General features: G+C 37.6%; 1 protein-coding gene across 1 annotated transcript in view; it reads left to right on the top strand.

Annotated features, from left to right (window-relative positions):
• AUH (AU RNA binding methylglutaconyl-CoA hydratase) overlaps positions 1-19,794 on the top strand; it is a 118,294-nt gene that overhangs the window by 36,337 nt on the left and 62,163 nt on the right. The window contains exon 5 of the mRNA XM_048932527.1: positions 5,758-5,844. Coding sequence (XP_048788484.1) covers positions 5,758-5,844 — 87 coding nt within the window. The remainder of the gene's footprint in view (positions 1-5,757; positions 5,845-19,794) is intronic.

The raw sequence follows: 19,794 nt of genomic DNA on the forward strand, positions 1-19,794 counted from the left end.
AAAAAGGCTTATCAGAAATCACGCTTTGCTAACATGTTATCCTCTAAGATGTTTATATTTGAGGAAGTGGTCTTTTGATTTAAAATTTCTCTGTTACTTGCATTTGTTTGATTTGAAGATTAAAATGTAAAATATCGGAAAAGATGGTGAATAAGATGAACTGCTTTGAGTAAGATCTGTCTTTTCACTAGTATTGAAAAAAGCTTATTTGCAGAAGCAAATAACTAACAGTTCTTTGTTCAGTACATATTTCAGTCTTTTTTTTTTTCATATTCTTATTTTTTTTTCGTATTCTCAACTTTCAGATCTCTCATACTTTATAATTAAAAAAAAAAGGTTCTTTTACTGAAGTTTTGTTTCTTAATGTTCTGAGGTGGTACCTGAATTATAAGTATTCATGAAAGTCTCAGTGTGTGAAGTCTTCAAAATATTTAGGAATATATTTGCTCATCTGTAGAATATTATTAGTTCACTTTGTGTGTTCCGTAGCTTTCTCAACATTTAGATTGAGTTGTTCTTTTTTATTCTTTAGAGACAAAAAACTATCTTCCTGTCTTCTGATGCCTTAAGTGTCCACTATATTTTTAAGGAGTTGTTTGTTCACTTTACCCTTGAAAGAGAAAACAGACTCTCAAAGAGCAATAAAGAAATACTGCTTAGGTTATGTGGAAATATATTTAGAAAGGAGTGTGCTCAGCTGGAACTGAAACTAGCAAAAAGTGTCAAGCATTGCAAGAGAAACTGTAGGTGTGGTCCTGACAGCTTAGTGGTAAATGACTGTAGAGACTGAAGTATTCCAGGTTCTCTTTGCTTTGGTCAGCATAGGAATGGTCAGCTCCCAAGTCTCTGCCAAGAGGCAACAACAAAGTGAAGAGCAGATCCCCAGTACTGTGGGAGAACTAAAGTAAGACCAGTTTGTACAAGCTGGATACACAGATGTGAAGGATCTGATGAGATGCATCTGCAAGTACTTGAAGAGGTGATCCTCTAACATCTATTGGTTACTCTCTAGGTTGTTGCACTATCAAAGCAACTGGCAAAGAACAGCTGTTACACCAGTCTGCTATTTCTTTCAGCTAGACCTAGATTGATTTCTTGCATTGCTTTCTCTTGGAGATGTATACATCTGCCTTTACAGGTGCCCTTGTTAGTGGTTTTTTTTTTTTAGTAGTTATAAGTTGAACAATAACTTCATTAGAAGTTGGCCTTTTGCCTCAGAATTTTAATTCAGTATCATATTTTCCTACGTGGGGAGAGTAGAATATTAACTCACAGACTGCATAATTATTCTGTGTGGGAATAAGCTGTGGATTACACTGCAATTTTTAACATTGTAATTGGAGAAGTAGTAGATCTTTTGTTATCCTACTTGAAAGCATAGTTGTAGCTCATAATTTCCTTATTAAACTGTTGCTGGGGTTGTTAAATGTATTGCACGTGGTGCCTCTGTGCTGTGCAGTTTCCTGTATTCCTACTTCTGTGGTTCTTGCGCACAAGATACTGAGAAATTGGATAGAATCTGCACAAGATCATCTTCTCGTGCTCTTGGAAGTCACTTCCTTAATTAAGTTTTGGAGTGCAAACAGGATTGGCCTGCTTTCTTTTTACCAGATCAAAGCTCAAAAATAAGCTCAAAGTAACTACACTAGAATAAGAATTTAATATTTTACTGTACCTTAAATACCTGTGCATGAGTCACATCCTTTCCTCTTCTGTGGTTTCATTGTGAAGTGGAAGTCAAAAATGCTGCAGAAAACCTCACTAGAGCGACACTGTGGAACAGCCACCAAATGAATAGCCAACTTAAAACAAACAAACAAAAAAAGCAGGATGTTAATTGCATCAGAGTTTTTACACTCAGTATAAGTAAGGTTTTTCTATTAACCAGAACAAACAGTTCCACGTTTCCCCAGTTTTTGTGGGAAAATAGAGTGATGTTAAAGTGAAATAAAGATTCTTCAAGATTGACAGATCTCTTTAGATATATTGGTAATATTTAAAACGGCACGTCTTCCTTAGAGTAGTTTTAAGGATTGATCTGTGTATACTATGTTGTTTATATATTTACTGTCAAGCTGATCTTCGAAGGAATGATGTTCAGACTGCAGTTTTGAATTTAATGAGAAATCTGCATGAAAGTTGTCTCCCATTGGTTTGTTTCATAAATTTAGATGTGAGGTTTCTTTGAATTGTTAATTCAAGTAGAGTTTCTTTGCTGCTCTGCTCCTTGTATAGCTTTAGGAGGAAGCTGTAGGTTGTACTGTTCATAAGATGTCTCTTTTGGCCTGTATGAACAACTGCTAGTAATCTGAACATGACACTGCGTAGTCTTGAAAAGGGAGTTTGTGAAGTATTGTAAAGTACTGACAAATTAGAAATGGTGAGCATAAACTCTAGAATGACAGGTACTTTCAGCTGGTTTTAGCTGTATTTCTGAATGGATAGGGTTGAATTTGTGGGACTAATTATCAAGATGACAGAAAGTAGAATACAGATAAAACAATGATTCATGCGTTAGTACAAACTGGGTGCATGTGGGGACGCAATTAAAGTGTATGCCCTGCAGCAGTTAGTTGGATTTAGTTTACTTGTAATTCAGGATTTTCCTTTCTGGCCCCTTTGGGTAGAAGGCAGTACAGAAGCCTGCTTTAGTACAGTGCAGACACACAGTACAATTCCTAAAGTCTTTTGGGAGTTGTAATGCAAGGGAAGAGCAACAGTAACAGCAGAGTACCAAGATCCCAGACTACATTGTGTGAGGTTTTACTCAAATACAGCAGTAGTGGGTATAGAAATAAAGGAAAGAAGTTGCTTCCCTTCAAGAGTACTGAAGTATGCAGGGATCTCCAGAGAGATACCCTTGCCTCCATTGCTAACCCTTAAAGGAAGTTTGGAAAGGGGTGGAGCCAGGATTCACCCTTTCCATTCACTCAGGTGCACTGCATACACCTGAGTTCTACTGGATTTGTCCTGCCTTCCTACCAGGTGTTCAGTCACTGTTTCAAGCCAAGACTTAGCATTTCCTCTATGGTGGTGAATGTGGGGAAGTAGATAGGTCAACATAGCCACATATTTTAGCTGTGATCCATGGGGAAGTTGCAGAGATTTAGTCTTACTATTATTATTTTTATTTGAAAATTTTAACTACATTGTTGCTGTCAGGACTTGTGCAAATATTATTTGAAGATACTCTGAAGCACTACTTGGGATTACAGGAGAGATCTTCAAAACAGCTGAGAACAGAAGTCTTTGGTTGAACTGCATGCTTCTTCACGGCTATCGAAGCAACATGAAAACATGAAATCATAAAATCATAGATCATAGAGTGGCCTGGGTTGAAAAGGGCCACAATGATCATCTAGTTTTAACTCCCCTGCTATATCCAGGGTCATCAACCACCAGAGCAGGCTGCCCAGAGCCACATCCAGCCTGGCCTTGAATGCCTCCAGGGATGGGATGTCCACAGCCTCCTCGGGCAACCTGTTCCAGTGTGACACCACTCTCTAATATCTAGCATAATATCCTAATATCTGAACCTAGATCTCACCTGTCTCAGTTTAAGACCATTCTCCCTTGTCCTATCACTGTCCATCCTTGTAAACAGCCTTTCCCCCTCCTGTTCACATGCTCCCTTCACAGTGAGGTCTCCCCGGCACCTTCTCTTCTCCAAGCTAAACAATCCTCGTTCCCTCAACCTTTCTTCAGAGGAGAGGTGCTCCAGCCTTCTGATCGTCTTATTGGCGCACCTCTGGACCCATTCCAAGAGCTCTGCATTTCTCTTGTGTTGGGGGCCCCGTGCCTGGATGCAGTGCTCCAGATGGGGCCTCACAAGAGCTGAGTAGAGGGGGACAATCACCTCTCTCTCCCTGCTGGCCGCCCCTTTTTTAATGCAGCCCAGAACACAGTTGGCCTTCTGGGCTGCAAGTGCACACTGCTGGCTCATGTCCAGCTCCTCATCTATCAAAGCTCCATGGGGCTGCTCTCAAGGAGATCTTCCCCTAGTTTGTGTAAATACCTGGGATTGCCCCAACCCAAGGGCAGCACATTGTAATTGATGTTATTGAACCTCATTAGGTTTTCATGGGCCTACTTTTCCAGCCTGTCCTGGTCCTACTTGGATGGCTTCCCTTCCTTCCAGTGTATTGACTGCACCGCTCAGCATGGTGTTATCCACGAACTTGCTGAGGTCACCCGATGCACTCAGCTATGTAATTGATGAAGATGTTGAAGAGCACTGGTCCCAAGAATAACCCTGTGGGACACCGCTTGTGACCGGCCTTCACCCTGGTACAGAATCATTGATCACAACCCTTTGGCTGCGTCCAGCCAGCCAATTCCTAATCCATCAAACAGTCCATTCTTCAAATACATACCTCCTCAATTTAGAGAGAAGAATGTGGTGAGGGACCATGTAGATTTTTTGGTCCACAGCCTTTCCTTTGAAAATTACTTTTCAATGGCATGCCATGTGAGCAGGATTTCAGTGTATCGGCATCTTGTTATATAGGTAGTAGTATGCTTTTAGACAAAGTCCTAAAAGCAAATCCCAAACATTAACTATTGAAATAGAAATGTTTTAGTTATTCAATTCCTATATCAGTAACTTTTATAGTAGGTATTGTCACTGAGTTTTGTAAAGATCCTTTCAGTAGCAGAACTCTATATAATAATACGTTTGTGAAGGTAGTTTGCAGCTTTGTATTACTTGAATGTCAGTTCAGATTTATGAATGCCAATTTTGTTTGCCTTTGAGGTTCCTGTCAAGATTTTTGTATGCACTTTGAATTACTAAGGTAGCAATTGTAAAGAGTTCTAGCATTTTGCTGCAGCGCGCACTTGACTGCCATTTCAGGTGTACACTGCTTAACTGCCCTCTCTTTTCAATTGCAGTACATCAGTTCCATGGAGTGTTTTAAAAGATATCTGATGTTATGAATGCTACATTATGTTATTTATTGGGAAGCATGCAAATGTGTGCCTCATTGACATACATAGAATAACAAAGGTGAAATGAGACACTTTAGTGTCATATAGATATTCTTTTATTTTTTAATTTTTCATTTTATAAAAATTAAGTCCAGAATTAAGTCCAGAAAGATACAAAAGAGGAACATAGGACTGCTTAGTTTTAAGTCAGAGTTAAATTTTTGACTCAGCTGAAGTCTGATGCATTTTCCTGGTATTTTCATTCTTAGGGTAGAGAAACATAAAACTGTTTTTTTGTTGTTGTTGTTGTTGTTTTTTGGTTTTTTTTGTTTTTGTTGTTTTTTTAATTGATTGTTTGGTTGAGAATTGTACTTGGCTCAGTGTAGAAGTTTTTAGTTAGATAAATATTGTCTGTTACTGCAGAAATATGCATCCTAAGTACTTCTTCATATTCCAGTAAAAGAATAGCAACAAGGACACAATAAGAAAATGGCGTAACTATTATACTTTGTGACACAGATGAGAAAATAGAAGTACATGTCAGATGAAGTGTTAACCTAGCTTTATTGTTTATTAATATGAGAAGAAGTAACACCACTGCAAAGAGCAAAATTAATGAAAATCTGCTGTGTAATTTGACTTTTTCTTATGATGAAATCCTGTTTTCCTTGCAATCTGTGGAAAATGAATGAATGAATGAAATGACCAATTTGAATCCTTAATGTCTCAAAGTAGACTTTTTTTTTAATACACGGCTATATTTCACTTCTAAAAACAAGTGTACAGTACTGCATACAGTTTGCTAACATGTATGTGAAATGTCACTTACAGGCGCTGACCTTAAAGAAAGAGCGAAAATGCATTCAAGCGAAGTCGGTTCTTTTGTCTCAAAAGCAAGAGCAACTATTAATGAGATGGGTATGTAAACTATCCTTTAAACAATGTTTTTAAAACATAATCTGTAAAAGATTAAATCAACATGCTTGGTTAAGGCTTGATAGGTAGAAAGATATCCACAAATGTTTATATTGGTAAGTATGACTCATGATGCATTACTTCTTCAGAATTTGCCTCAAAGAGTTGGACTTGATTTTTTAGAATGCTAGAAAAAAAGCTATGTCTCAGCTGCAACAGAGGTTACTTGCCCTGCTGTTTTTATAAAGGATGGGTTGTTCTGTGACACTCAAGTCCTTTGGAATTTATTATTGCATTTTTCTGTTTGGTTTAGTTAATACAATTTTTCATTACTGTATCCCAGTGCAGAACCTAGCATTTACCTTGGTTGAGTTTCATGCCATTGCTGCTTGCCCAGTGTTGCAGTTTGTCTAGATTCCTCTGCAAGGCCTTTTGTCCAACAGTATCTCCCAGTTTAGTGTTAGTAAACTTGCTGAAGGTGCATTCTACTCCAGCATTTGGATCATTGATAAAAATATTGAATAGAACTGGCCCTAGAATGGCTCTGATAAGCACCACTAGTGTCTGACCAGCCAGATGTAGTGCCATTTGCAGCCTGTTGACCTCCGCAGTTCAGCCAGTTCCTCACAAACTGTGGAATGAATCTGTTTATCTCATGCTTCGATGATGTGTCCAAAAGGATGCTTTGGGAGACATTATCAGAACTGTAACTATAATCCAGAAAGATGACATCTGACACCTTGTTTTTATCCACCAACCAGGTGATCTTAACATAAGAGATCAGATTAGTAAGGCAGGGCTGTGCTCTTTAAATGCCTTTCAGTATCCCCCAGGATAATCTTTTCAATAACTTTCTCAGGGACTGAGTTTACATGACAGATGTGTAGTTTTCTGGGCATACCCTGGTGTACTTTATGTAGCTGGGTATAGCACTAGCTAGCTTCCTAGTCAGCAGGGCCCTCGTCGGGCTCTCAAAAACTTTGGTAAACTATTGAGAGGAGTCTAGACAGTCACAGCATCAAGTGACTCCCTCAGTACTCTGGGGTGAATCCCATCAGACCCTGTTAATTTGTGGACATTCAGCTGATAGAACTGTTACCTTAGAATTTCAGTGACTGCAGATGAGAAGTTGCTGCTCTCCTAGTTATGGTCCACCACCTCAGATGACTAGACTACTGCATATCAATCAATAACATTATATACTGAAGCAAAAAAGGCAATAAATACCGTAACGTTTTCCTCCTTATTTTTTAGGTGACTGCTTTCATGAAGTATCAATCAAATCTATTCTTTGGAACTCCTCTTTCTGTTAATGTGCATTTGTTCTGGCATAGAAAGAACTGTCAGTAGTTTGGAATTTTATTTCAAATTGATTTGTACCAATTTTTGATGGTAGCAATTATTCTGTAAACTACACTAAATTCTCCATCAGATCATTGCATTTCTGCAGCTATACTGATAAGATACAATATAACTGGTTTTGAAAAGGGTTTTGCAAGTTCTTTATCAGAAACAGAAATAAAGTATACAAAGTTTGAAACATTTATTTCATATATTTGATTTGTATAAGCAACATGTTTCATCCCTTGAAGTTTTGAGATTTTCTGATGTAAGAAGAGTATAAAACATTTTTCCTTTTTAAAACTGAATCCTAACTAATGGCCGTAGAATTGGAAATAGAGCGGGGAAAGAAAAACAAAAACACACAGAGAAAAACAAGAAAAAACAGCACACTGCAAAAAGAAAACAGTGAGAAATATGTTGTTTCTCAGGAGGGTCTGTATGCACCTAATAATATTAGGTCAGATCTTGACTTGGCTGAATGTTAATGGGTGAAAACCGGTTTCTTTTCGCAGGTAACTGACAGACTACTGAAGAATAAGTCTTTAATTAGGCACTTCATGGAGATATTTGTATGCTTGAATATTTAATTGCCTTTGAAATGAAGTAGAACCTCAAGGCTTGGTTAAAAAAAGAGAAGTAAAATATCTAGAAATGAATAAATAATTTCCTTCAGTGAGCACTGTTTCATGCTGCAACTTGTCCTTTTATTGGACTGCAAAGCATGAAGCAACATGTTGTTTCACTTAGCCACTGTAAGATTTTTAGGAGGATTTTGTAGCTGTAAGTTATTTCTAATCCTTTATTGGACTGAAGTTACTGGAAATACTTCATGAGCTGTGGTTAAATGGGGGCAATCAATTGTTTTTTTTTTTTTTTGTTTGTTTTTTTTGTTTTTTTTTTTAAAGAGAGAAAAATCCAGACCTGAAGAAGTATTCACATTAGGCATTTTGGCATTTTTCACTAAATAACTAGAAAGAGTTTGATGTTTTGTGTTACTTCTAATTTGATAAGACAGTAAGACGATCTTCAGCTTAATTAAAGTTCCTTTGAAAGTGTTTTAAATACTGAGAATGTAAGCAAATTGTTGGTGTTGCCTGAAAGTTTTACAGTGGGCCACTATGGTAACAGTGAATATATTGAAGTTTAGGAAAGTTAGGAGTGTTTTCTCTTATGCTCTCTATAGTCTGTTTGTCAAGAAAGAGGCATGAAAATGTGAGTAAATAGCTTTAGTACTTTAGAATGTAGGTCATTGAAATATCTGGATAGAAAAGTTTTTAGTAACATCTAATAGACAAAACTGCAGATTGGAAAAGAGAAAGAATTTGAACATGTCCCTTGCTAGATGCTGAAAGAGCATCTTTTTGTAAAAGCTGCATGAAAGATTCTTGGGCTTTCCCCCATTCCTTCTCTCCCTCACACCCCCTTTTTCCATTCCTGCATTAAAACACTAAATGAACAGTCAGTAGTTTTTTTTACTGTTTTTTTGGCTAGATGGTATCTGTCCATCTTCCCATTTATTTTTACACAAACAAAATAATGGCAATTTGTTGTTCAGGATTGAAGAAGGAAAATGAGATATCACTTCCCATGTTTCATTTCAGGTCATGTATTCATACGTATATATGATATGTATGTAGGTTTTTCAGCCTTTTCACGTATTCCTTCTGTGTATGTATTTGAGATATTGTTTTTTGAACACATTATGCAAAAATTATGAGGGCTGCTCTGAAAATAGTGCCTCCTATTTTATTATGCTGGCCCACAACATCTGGGGTGGATATTAGTGTTGTGGCAGTAGAGGTTGAACCTTCCCACTGATATCTCATTACATTTTGTTGCCATGTAACACATGGCAGTCTGACAAATGACGTCTGACTATTAAGTGCATGTGGATCAAAGGTGTGTCATTGAATTCCTCCATGCAGAAAAAAAGGCACCCAGTGACGTTCATCAATGTTTGCTGAAGATTTATGGAGACCAAACAGTGTTTGTGAGCACAGCGGTGCGTGAGTGTTGAGTTTCAGCAGTGGTAACTGCAGTGTAAAAGACACGCAGAATTCCAGTGGCCATGCTCAGCTGTCACAGTACAAAAGGAAGAGCATCTCAGTTAGCTCTTTTCATGAATCAGCAGATCAAAACCAGGCAACAGAAACATAATATTGGCTTCAGTATGTTGGAAACAATGGTGGCAACATTGAAATATCAGTTTGCTCCAGGTAGATCCAATGAAGGCTCATCTGGGAATAGAAGGACACCACATTCGAGTTTCTCGGGACCTGTTGAAACAGGATGAGGCTGAAGGTGACAGTTTCCTGGATCACATCATTACTGGTGATGAGCTATGGTGTGTCACCACTACAAGCCAAAGTCAAACCAGTAGTTCATGGAGTGACAGCATAAATTGCCTGCTGTAGAAAAAAGTTCAAGATGCAGCTCTTAGCAGTTAAAGTGGTATGTACTATTTGTTCTGACAGACAAAAAGGGGATGATCCTTCTAGATTTCCTGGAATCTAGAGAAACGATCAACTCTGACTGCTAAATTGTGATGCTGACTAAACTGAAGACTTGAACTTCCACTGTCAGGTCAGAGGAAGACAGCCTTTCACACCAGGCCTCATACCAGTTTGAAGACTGCACACAGCTAATGGTGGTGACCTTTGAAAAATAGTGTATTGTAGCAGAGAATTTGCTCTGTCAAATAGTGAGTGGTGTCTGCTGCAGTTTCTGTGGAACTTAAAAGGAGGCATAACTTTCAAAGCAACTTACATATTTATTGAATTGATCTTTTGCTTTTCTGAGAGGTTTTTGCTGGAAAATTTAAACTTCCACTGAAAGTGATAGAAAATATTTTAAAAGTGAGTTTTATAAATTGCAGATTAAATTGGTGCATACGGTGTGATGCTATCTGTTGCCCTTATGAATAGAAGTGAACAATTTTTTAGCAAGAGTTTTCACTTCTTCTTTTCTTTTTCTGAAGAACTTGTCTGTCTTTACAGAACCTAATTTTAGTAGAGTTAGTGGGCTGTTTTATTTGCATTGAATTACTCACAATGAATTAGTACACTGAAAAAAAAAATTGTGCTAGTTTTCCTGCCCAGTAACAACCAAAATGTTGTGATGTGTTTGCAGGGAAAACAATTTTGTAGTGATTATTTGCAACTGCAAAATGCGATATAGCTAGGGGACAATATTTTAAGTTTTCCATCTTGTTCTTTATTCTATCCAAGTATTACGCTGTTATCCCATTTAAAATGTGTTGTTCTTTTTGCTTTTCAGAAATAGATCATGTTTTGATAATTGTGTTTGTTTTCAGATGTCTGACCTAGTAAGGAAATGTGTCTTTCTAATAGTATTTTCAGTAAGAAGAATCTTAATTTATCTCTACAGACAAAATACAGGAAAAGTTAATTACATCTTGAACAGCTGGATAAACTTAGCTTTCTTGAATTGACATGCCTTGGCTTTCTTCAGTTCCTGTCAATTTCGTTAAGTTTAAAATCCTTACACTAGTGATTTTGTTAAAGTCTGTACCATCATTTTGGAATACAACTGCAAATACAACAATTTTCAGGAAATTAAAAGCATGCTTTGCTTGTCTGTATGGGATTTATTTATGACTTCTTGCTAAATTTGGGTAAAGCATTAAGACTGCAGTAAATATCACTTAGTATTAAAATGAGCACTTAAAAAAAGCTGAAAATATTGTACTGAGCTGTTAATTGCAGTTTTTAGACCTTTAAGTTGGAAGGAAAAAAAGTCAAAATAGGATATATTTTTAGCAGTGGTTGCATCTGCTAAAATTATACGAGAGTTGTGTGGGTTGTTACGTGTTGGTTTTTTTCCCTTTTTCCTTCTTTGCTTTCCTCCTCCTTCCCTCCTCCTTTCCTTTTCCTTTCATCCTGCTTTCTTCTTTTTTAAATACTAGGAGTAAGACTATTTGTCCACTACCATATTCAATCTTGAGGCTCTTTATCACTGATCAAAGACTGGCTTTACTCAAAAAAAAAAAAAAAAAAAAAAAAATAGGGTAGGAGCGAAAAATATTAATAGGCCTCTTGGAACCATGTACAAGAAATCTGGCCTGATTAAATAAAATAAAATCTTACTTCCACAATCCTCATTTTCTTTACATTTTGGTGAGAAAAATGCTCTTGCTATGGATCTGATCTGTAAATATGTCATTTGCTATCACTGTCAATTACATCCATCTTGTTCTTTAAGCTGGCTGTGGGGTCTGGTCTATGTTAGTGTTCTTATATATTATCTGTTTAGATTTCAGTTGCAAAAAAGCCAGAGGCCACCTGTGGAGCTGAATGTGATAACCACTGTTCACCAAAATAATACAGTCTGTTTAACAGAAAAAAAAAAGAAAAAAGAATTTTCATAAATAATTTGGACTCAGCAAATATTTGTGATTATTCAGAATGAAATTTGCTTCTAACCCTTAGTGAGTGAGAAACACCATTAGTTACCAGAGCCCATCAGCACTTGAAGTGGGTTACATGCATTGACTATTGCAGTGCCCAAGGGGCTAGCAAATGGCAGCAGAGCAGGACATCCCCTGTCTGGGGTCCGGACCTGTGTTCGTGCTCTTGTATTGCTTCTGGACTGAAGGAAGGGCTGAGTTGGATCACATCTCTTTAGTTGTTGGAGTGTCCAAAGGAGGGCCACAAAATTATCAGGGGGCTGGAGCACCTTCCCTACAAAGACAGGCTGAGAGATCTGGGCTTGTTCAGTGTGGTGAAAAGAAGAAGGCTGCGTGGTGACCTCATTGCAGCCTTCCGGTACCTAAAGGGGAGGGGACTCAACTCTTTTGAAAGGGTAGAAACAGCAGGACAAGGGGAAATGGTTTTAAGTTGAGGGAGGGAAGATTGGATGTCAGGGGAAAGTTCTTTACAGAGAGTGGTGAGGTGCTGGAACAGGCTGCCCAGAGAGGTTGTGGATGCCCCGTCCCTGGAGGTGTTCAAGGCCAGGTTGGATGGGGCCCTGGGCAGCCTGGTCTGGTATTAAATGAGGAAGTTGGTGGCCCTGTGTGTGGCAGGGTATTGGATCTTTATGATCATTGAGGTCCTTTCCAACTTGGGCCATTCTGTGATTCTGTGAACATAGGCGTAATTACCTAAGTCCCCCAAATGAGATAAAAATCTGGAAATCAATTTTCTTGGTACTTCTAAAAATCCCCGTTAAGTTGTGGTCTTGCTTGATTTTCATGTCCATCTGGAGGGGAAACACCTTTCAGATGGAGTTAAATCTGAAATAAGCAGACCTTGCTTTCTTTTACTTGCTTTTGTTTTATAAACAGTGTTTCCTGTTGAGTAGATTTTATTTTATTGAGAGTAGTATTTACAGTCTTTTTTTTTTTTTTTTTCCTCTTTACAAATTCTCTGTCAGTCTTGGTTTACCTAAGAAGAATTATCTTGCTCACCTTCTAGAGAATAATCTACTCTCCAAAAATTTTTTTTTTTTTTTTTTGACAATTCATGATTATATATTCCTGGATATTCTTAGGTAGTGCCAATTTACATAGAATCATAGAATCATAGAATCACCAAGGTTGGAAAAGACCTAAAAGATCATCCAGTCCAACTGTTCACCTATTACCAATAGTTCCCACTAAACCATGTCCCTCAACACAACATCCAGTTTTTCCTTGAACATGTTATAGGTGTTTTGGAAACAAGTTGTCTCAATATGATCTTACAGGTCCTGAGAGTGGAATCAGGATTGTTTAAGTTTCATTTGATTCCTGGTCTGCTAGCACCTTACGTTTTGTGTGGTAAAATCTTAACAATGGCATTGGTAATGTCAAGATTGGGATTGCTCAGCCTGGAGAAGAGGAGGCTCAGAATGATCTTATCGTGTATACCTGAAGAGAGGGTGTAAAGAGCATGGAGCCAAGCTTCTCTCACTGATGCCCAGCACCAGGGCAGGAGACAGTGGGTGCAATTTAGAGCACATAAGCTTCCCTGTGAACATCAGGAAGCGCTTCTGTGCTGTACAGGTGATCAAGCATTGGCACAGGTTGCCCAGAGTGGTTTGTGGGATATCCTCCTTGGCAATCTTCAGATGCTGCGTTGATACAGTTCTGGGTAACCTGCTTTGGATGTCCTTGCTTTGAGCAGGGACTGGACCAGATTACCACCAGAGGTCCCTTCCAGCCCTTAACTGTTCTGTGTTACACTGCCTTATTTCAGAAGTCTCAGAAACTCAAATAGTACGAAGGTTTGGCTAATAATAAACGTCCCAGTACAGTAATAGAAACTCCAAGGAAAAATGTTGACTACACTGCTTACTTTCCAGCATGTGAAGGTATTTTGTTCTCTGGTAAGATATGTCAAAAACATACAAGTCAAATCCGATAAAAGGCTGTTCCCTTATAAATTGAATTTTATCCTCAAATTATAGAATAGTTATTCTTTGCTCTGATAAATACTTCTTCCGTGATAATTATTTTGTACGTGCAAGTTTCCTGTTCTCAGGTTGCTGTTCAAAGGATAATGACCATCGCCTGTATTGGGCATTTATTTATTTCGTAAAGTACACTTCAAGAATATGCTTGAGTTACTAAAATATGGTTGATAGAGATATGTTAGAAAACCTTGGACGGTGTAATTAGCGTTCCACAAATTTTTATCAAGGCTTTTCAAAAAGAGAGAGACGATATCTCTATTTTCATTTGAAAAAATGAAATAAAATACACTTTACAGATTCATATGCAACTACATATTATAATGTTAGTGATAAAAAATGTACTTAATTCTCACATTAAATTCATTCTTTACTGATGTGTTGTGAAATTTCACCTCATAGACAAGCAGTTAGAAATAGAGGCATGTGTCTGACCAACAAATTCACCCTTCTTCCTGAACTACTGAGCCACAGATTGAACGAATATCCTGAATTGGAAGGAATTGACAAGAATCATAGATTTCAACTCATGCCTCAACGAAGGACTACCCAAATTTCTGAGAGTGCTGACCAAAAACTCCATAGACTTCGCAGCTTGGGGCTACACCCAGAGCCCTGGGGGGTTTTAAGTGCTTGACAGCCTTCTGGAGAACAACCTTTCCCTAATCCTCAGACTGACTCTCCGTTGATACAGCTCCATGCTGTTCCCTCAGGTCCTGTCTGTCTCACCAGAGAGCAGTGCTCAGTGCTGTCCTTCCACTCCCTGTGAAGAGCTGTAGGCCACCATGAGGCCTCCTCTCAGCCTTCTCTGCTCTGGGCTGAAAAACACAGGGACCTCAGCTACTCTGCGCACACCTTGTGCTCCAGACCCGTCCCCATCTTTGTAGCTCTCATTTAGAAGCTCTGTAATAGGAAGCTGTGTAATAGTTTTATTTCCATCCAATATTGTGACACCCAAATCCACACCCAGTGCTGAAAGTGAGGTCACACAGTGAAGAGCAGAGTGGACAGCCCCTCCCCTTGTCTGGTGCAGTAGTGGTCCTGATTATCCCAAGATATAATTGATCCTTTGGGTTGCTATGTCACGCTCTGACTCAGATTCAACTTGTCATAAATCAGGATCTCCAGATCCCTTTCTGCAAGGCTGCTCTTCGCTCATGTCCTCCAATCCCTACATATAAGCAGGGTTGCCCCATCTCAGGTGCAGAATTTAGCACTTGATTTGTTAAACATCATGCAATTGGTGATTGACCAGTTTTCTATCAAAATCTCTCTGCAAGACCTCTCCACTCTTGAGGGAGTATCATCTGCAAACTTAGTCATGCATAGGTTTTCATGGGTGTGGCATGTAGACTCTTGTTCATTGTTAGTGAAACAGTAAAAAATTTCTTCCTAATACCCAGTCTAGATGTACCCTCTTCAAGTTTAAAACCATCTCTCCTTAATCCTTTTGCCACATACCCTTGTCGAAAGTTCTTCCCCTCCTTTCCTGTAAGCCTCCTTCAGGTACTGGAAGGCTGCTATAAGGTTTTCTCAGAACTTTCTCTTCCCCAGGCTGAAGAGCCTCAGCTCTCAGGGGGAGGTGCTTCAGGGAAGGTGCTTCAGCCCCTTGATCATCTTTGTGGCTGCCCTTCAGACCCAGTTCAACAGCTCAGTATCCTTCTTGTCCTTCAGCCCAACACAGCTGGACACAGTACTCCAAGTGGGGTCTCACAAGAGCAGAGTGGAGGGGAAGAATCACCTCTCTTGACCTGCTGCTCACATTTCTCTCGATGCAGTGATAAATTGAATGCATTGCTTTCAGAGTGACATAAGTATACCATTGGGCATCTTTATTCTTAAGTGTGCATGTTTGTGATATTGTAACAAATCGTACAAGTACAATATGCCTTGTCATATATATCTGATCCTGTTTTAGTCCCTTTTTTTTCTTTAGTGCTACTTCAGGTAACCAGTGCTTATGTAACACCGACCAAATCTTCTGTGTTTACTGGAGGTAAATATAGACAGGAAACATTGAATGCTATAGTATAGAGGTCCAGTGAGAAGAACTTTCAGATTCTTTCTTAGGGAGGAGCAGATATATTCTATAACTTGAAAAGGCATTCACTGGGAAACTGAATGAAATATACAAATCAAATATGAAAAAGGAAAAAAATATATAATTAGCAGTGCTGTGTGTGACAACCAGCCTCAGGCATCATAGCCTCCCTGTGTAGCTGAAACTGTGAAAGGGAGATTCTAATGTAGTATTTCTTTTGCTACTTTACTTTTTGTTGTCTGTTCATTTAAGTGCAGATCCTACTTAATACAGTTGAAGACTGGTAGCATTCTGAATGTATTTCTGGTCTCTTGGTTGTTTTCCAGTAGTGGCTTTGATTTACTGCTTATCTTGATGTTGAATTCGTTTAAGATACCCTTTGAATGAGTATTGTCTGTTTCCTATAATAGACAGTGCTGTCCTTGCAGAGCTGAAACTATGGACTTTGTCAAATTACATTGGATAGTTTTTCATTATAAAAACACAGTGCTCTACCATTATAAAGCCAATGAATGCGACATTAAACTTCTCTACTTACATGTTATTTGCTATTTATGGAACAGCTTTGCTGCCACAACAGTTAATACACTTTTTTTTTTTTTTTTTTTTCATTATAATAACATCCTAAAAATGTAGATATATAAAATTGAGAAATGGGACTGGAAAAGCAGAGGAGCTGATTGTCCTTCTTCACAGATTTGAGGATTTAGAATGGAGCTGGCTCTGCATTTTCAATTCATTGCTTTGATCTCTGTCAGTGCCATAAATTAACATGGTTCCAGCTGTGGTTTAGTTTTTGTTCTGGTAGTAATTCCAAATACTGGTCTGTGAAAAAAAGAAACCGTGCTCTGGGCACAGGTCTTTAATTGTCCTTCAAAAGAACATACAATATAGAGAGAAGGGTTATATTTGATCAAATAATTTATTGAGATTGACATAGCTAGTTCACACATTGACTGTTAAAGCTGTCCTCCAGGATGCCTGCTGTCCTTCTCTTCCCCCTTTAGGTAGTCATGCTATGTATGTTTGATAATCTGGGAAATTCCAGCTCATCTTGCTAGTGTTTGAAATTGTATGTTACAGGGTAAGAGGCCTGTTAGTCTAACTTCAGTACCTAGGAAGATTTAAAGAATGCATGTATTGTCAGGCATAGTGAGTATAAATTCTTGCCTCAATGATGTGTTACCCTTCTACAATAAGAAAGGTGGATGAAATATTTCTGGTTTTTAGTAAGGAATTTGTTACTGTTCTTCATGGCGTCCTTCCGGACATATTGTTCAACTGTAGGTTGAGCAGGTTGATGTTACACAGGGTTATGAACTGGCTGAATGGCAGATCACAAAACGTTGTAGTAAATGAGGCTTCATCTGTCTAGTGGCCAGTCACTAGGGGTGTCTCTGCTATTCCATTACACACCGTTCCTGAATGGGAGTGGCTAATTTTTTTAGCTCTTCTGTTTTCCTTGTCTCAATTTCTAGTCCTGTATCTAGATAAGATTGTTATTAAAAAGTAGCAGTTCTTGATGTGGTACAGAAAACATTATGCTCTGTGGTATCCAGGAAATTCTAAGCTCATTGTTCAGGCTTTGCTACAGGTTTCAACTTCAGAATAGCATGTTCAAATCTTGTATAGCACATACGTTTTGCCTAGATAATGTGTTGGTTGTTGAGGTTGGATGAAGCAGCTTTGACAATATTGCAGAGAGAGACTGTTTCCTATGCAGTGTTTGTTGGGTGAGCTGATTGAAAGTACTGTGTAATACACTTAAGGTAATGTAGAAATAAAAATATTTTCATATTGGAATAGATAAAGTACATTTATGAAATGCTGCTGAAAACAGATGTAAGAAAAAAATCAACATGTGTTCAGCTAAAATGACCCTAGTATAAGGGATTTTCCTTGTGTCAAAAAATAATTTACTGATAGTTAAAGGTGTTACCTTCAAAGTGGTTATTGAGTGAGTAAACAATAAACAAATGAAAATCTTGTCCCATTGGAGTCCCAGTGCTCTATCAGGAAGAAAAAAATCCACATAGAATGTAAAAATATAACTGAAATAATTTATCCTTGGCATCCTTCTTTTGTATTGTAAATTTGTGTACTGGAATATGTGATAGACTATTTGTCTGAGGGGTAAGTTCTTAGATGTATTTGGAAAGGACAAAGTGCCCACAGAAAGAAAATAGTTTTCATTTTTCTTATTGCCAAAGCTTGTTTTTGTTTGCACAGAAAGTAGATTCTGACATCTAAGGTTTATTTCATTATTCTTTTACATAATAAAACTAAGAAGGGACATGAAGAAACTGAGAGGTCTGTTTCTAAACTGAATTGTATCACTGGAGACAAATGAATTTTCCAAAAGATCTTGTATAGCATAGAAATGTACAAGAGAAATTTGAGAGAGCTGGCAGTAGAAAACTGTTACTGAACAGTTTTATAAAAATGTGTCTGCCATTACCGTTATTTTCCCAATTTTTTGCTATTGTCATCAGGGATACAAAACACACAGTGCCCTTTACTTGTCAACAATAAAGTATCAAATAGAACTTTTTTAAAATTAATAACATACTATGCCTAAATAAAGTGTGAGAACTATTTCTAATTCATTTACTGTGATCAGTGAGTGATCAGTAGAGGAAACTGGGAATGGAACTGAGGGAGATGATCTTAAGAAAACTATAGCTAATGTTGTAATAAAGGGAAAACATACTTTGATTAGTAATCAACAATGAGCAGTAATTATTTTCATTAAAAAGCCAAAGTTCTTCACAGGTAACAAAAAGTATGGTTCTTTACACAGCTTTTTTTTTTTGTTTGTTTGTTTGTTTTTCTTCATGAACTTTGATGGTATTAAAGCAAAGATAATCATGTTAAAATAAATCTACCAACAGTAGCAGTCTTTCCGAAGCACAAGAATCAGAGGATAGTAAAAAGCCTTTCACAGTTGTAACTAGCAAATATTTGAAAGAGAACTGTGTGTATTCTAGTATTCTAATGCATATATAGACCATTCAAGATTAAAAGCATGATCACGATTTTGCATACAGAAGTGTTTTCTTGTCTATTTTTCAAACATGTTAGTACATAAATGACTTGGAGTAATTTTTTTTTTTTTTTTTAAGTTAGGAAAAGCTTTGTAGCATTTCATCAGTTATCATTTGATCAATCTTTGCTTTCAAGACAACAGTTGCAGTCTCTCTTAGCTATTTTCATTTGTTGCTACAAGTATTGGTTGATTTTCACAGTGTTGTAATTACCCTACAAACGTGAGTGAGAGTGCTTGCTTCACTGGAAGCACAAGTAAACTTTGTTGAAGTGACTTGGTATCACATTCTACAAGAAAAAATCCATGCCTAAACATAGCTACCTTTTTAACCAAGTGCAAAGTTTATGTTCCAGCTAGGGAGTTATTGTTCTTCAGAAAAAGAGCTGCAAATATGAAATCAAGATTCCGTATTCTGTTGCCAAGCTTCAGAATTATGTTTCTACTTACTCCAACAAAATTAACTTATATGGAAGTGTAACTATGTGATTCAAATGTGCCTATTATAAAGAATATTTCAGTTATCATAGTTCCCCATGGATTTCCTCTATTGGCTTCTCAATGTGTATAGTTTTGTGCATGTTTATTGTTCTGCCAGGAAAATTCTGAATTATATACTCACAAGCAGCATGATAAAACAGGATAAAATACTTGGGTAGTGAACAGGTGGAAGAGAAGTCTATATGGAGTTAGAGGATGTAAATATTTAAGTCTAAACTTATTTGACTTAATAATAATTATCCATTCCAGTTGTTATAGCTAGTTAGCACATACTTTTAAGTAATTGTTAGTAACTACTAATATTTATATTCGTGGCCTTTTGAAGAATCTTTCACAACTTCTAAACCAAGAAATTTGCAGCTTTGGTTAGTAAAGGAACTCTATAATGAAATAGATCTTGAACCTTTTAACTCTGCAGATGTAAGAGTAGACTTGAAATAGTGTGTTCTTTTTAGCTATTGTTTCTTGAAGTATTGCGTTTAATCCACCACCAGAACCCTCAAGACCTTTTCTGTAGGATTGCTCTCACAGAATTATGGTATCTTGCACTTCGTCTTGTAGAACCTCTTTTGATTTGCATGTGCCCACTTTTGAAACTTGTTCAGGTCTCTTTGGA

This window comes from Lagopus muta, chromosome Z (genome assembly GCF_023343835.1).
Source record: "Lagopus muta isolate bLagMut1 chromosome Z, bLagMut1 primary, whole genome shotgun sequence".
Lineage (NCBI taxonomy): Eukaryota > Metazoa > Chordata > Aves > Galliformes > Phasianidae > Lagopus > Lagopus muta.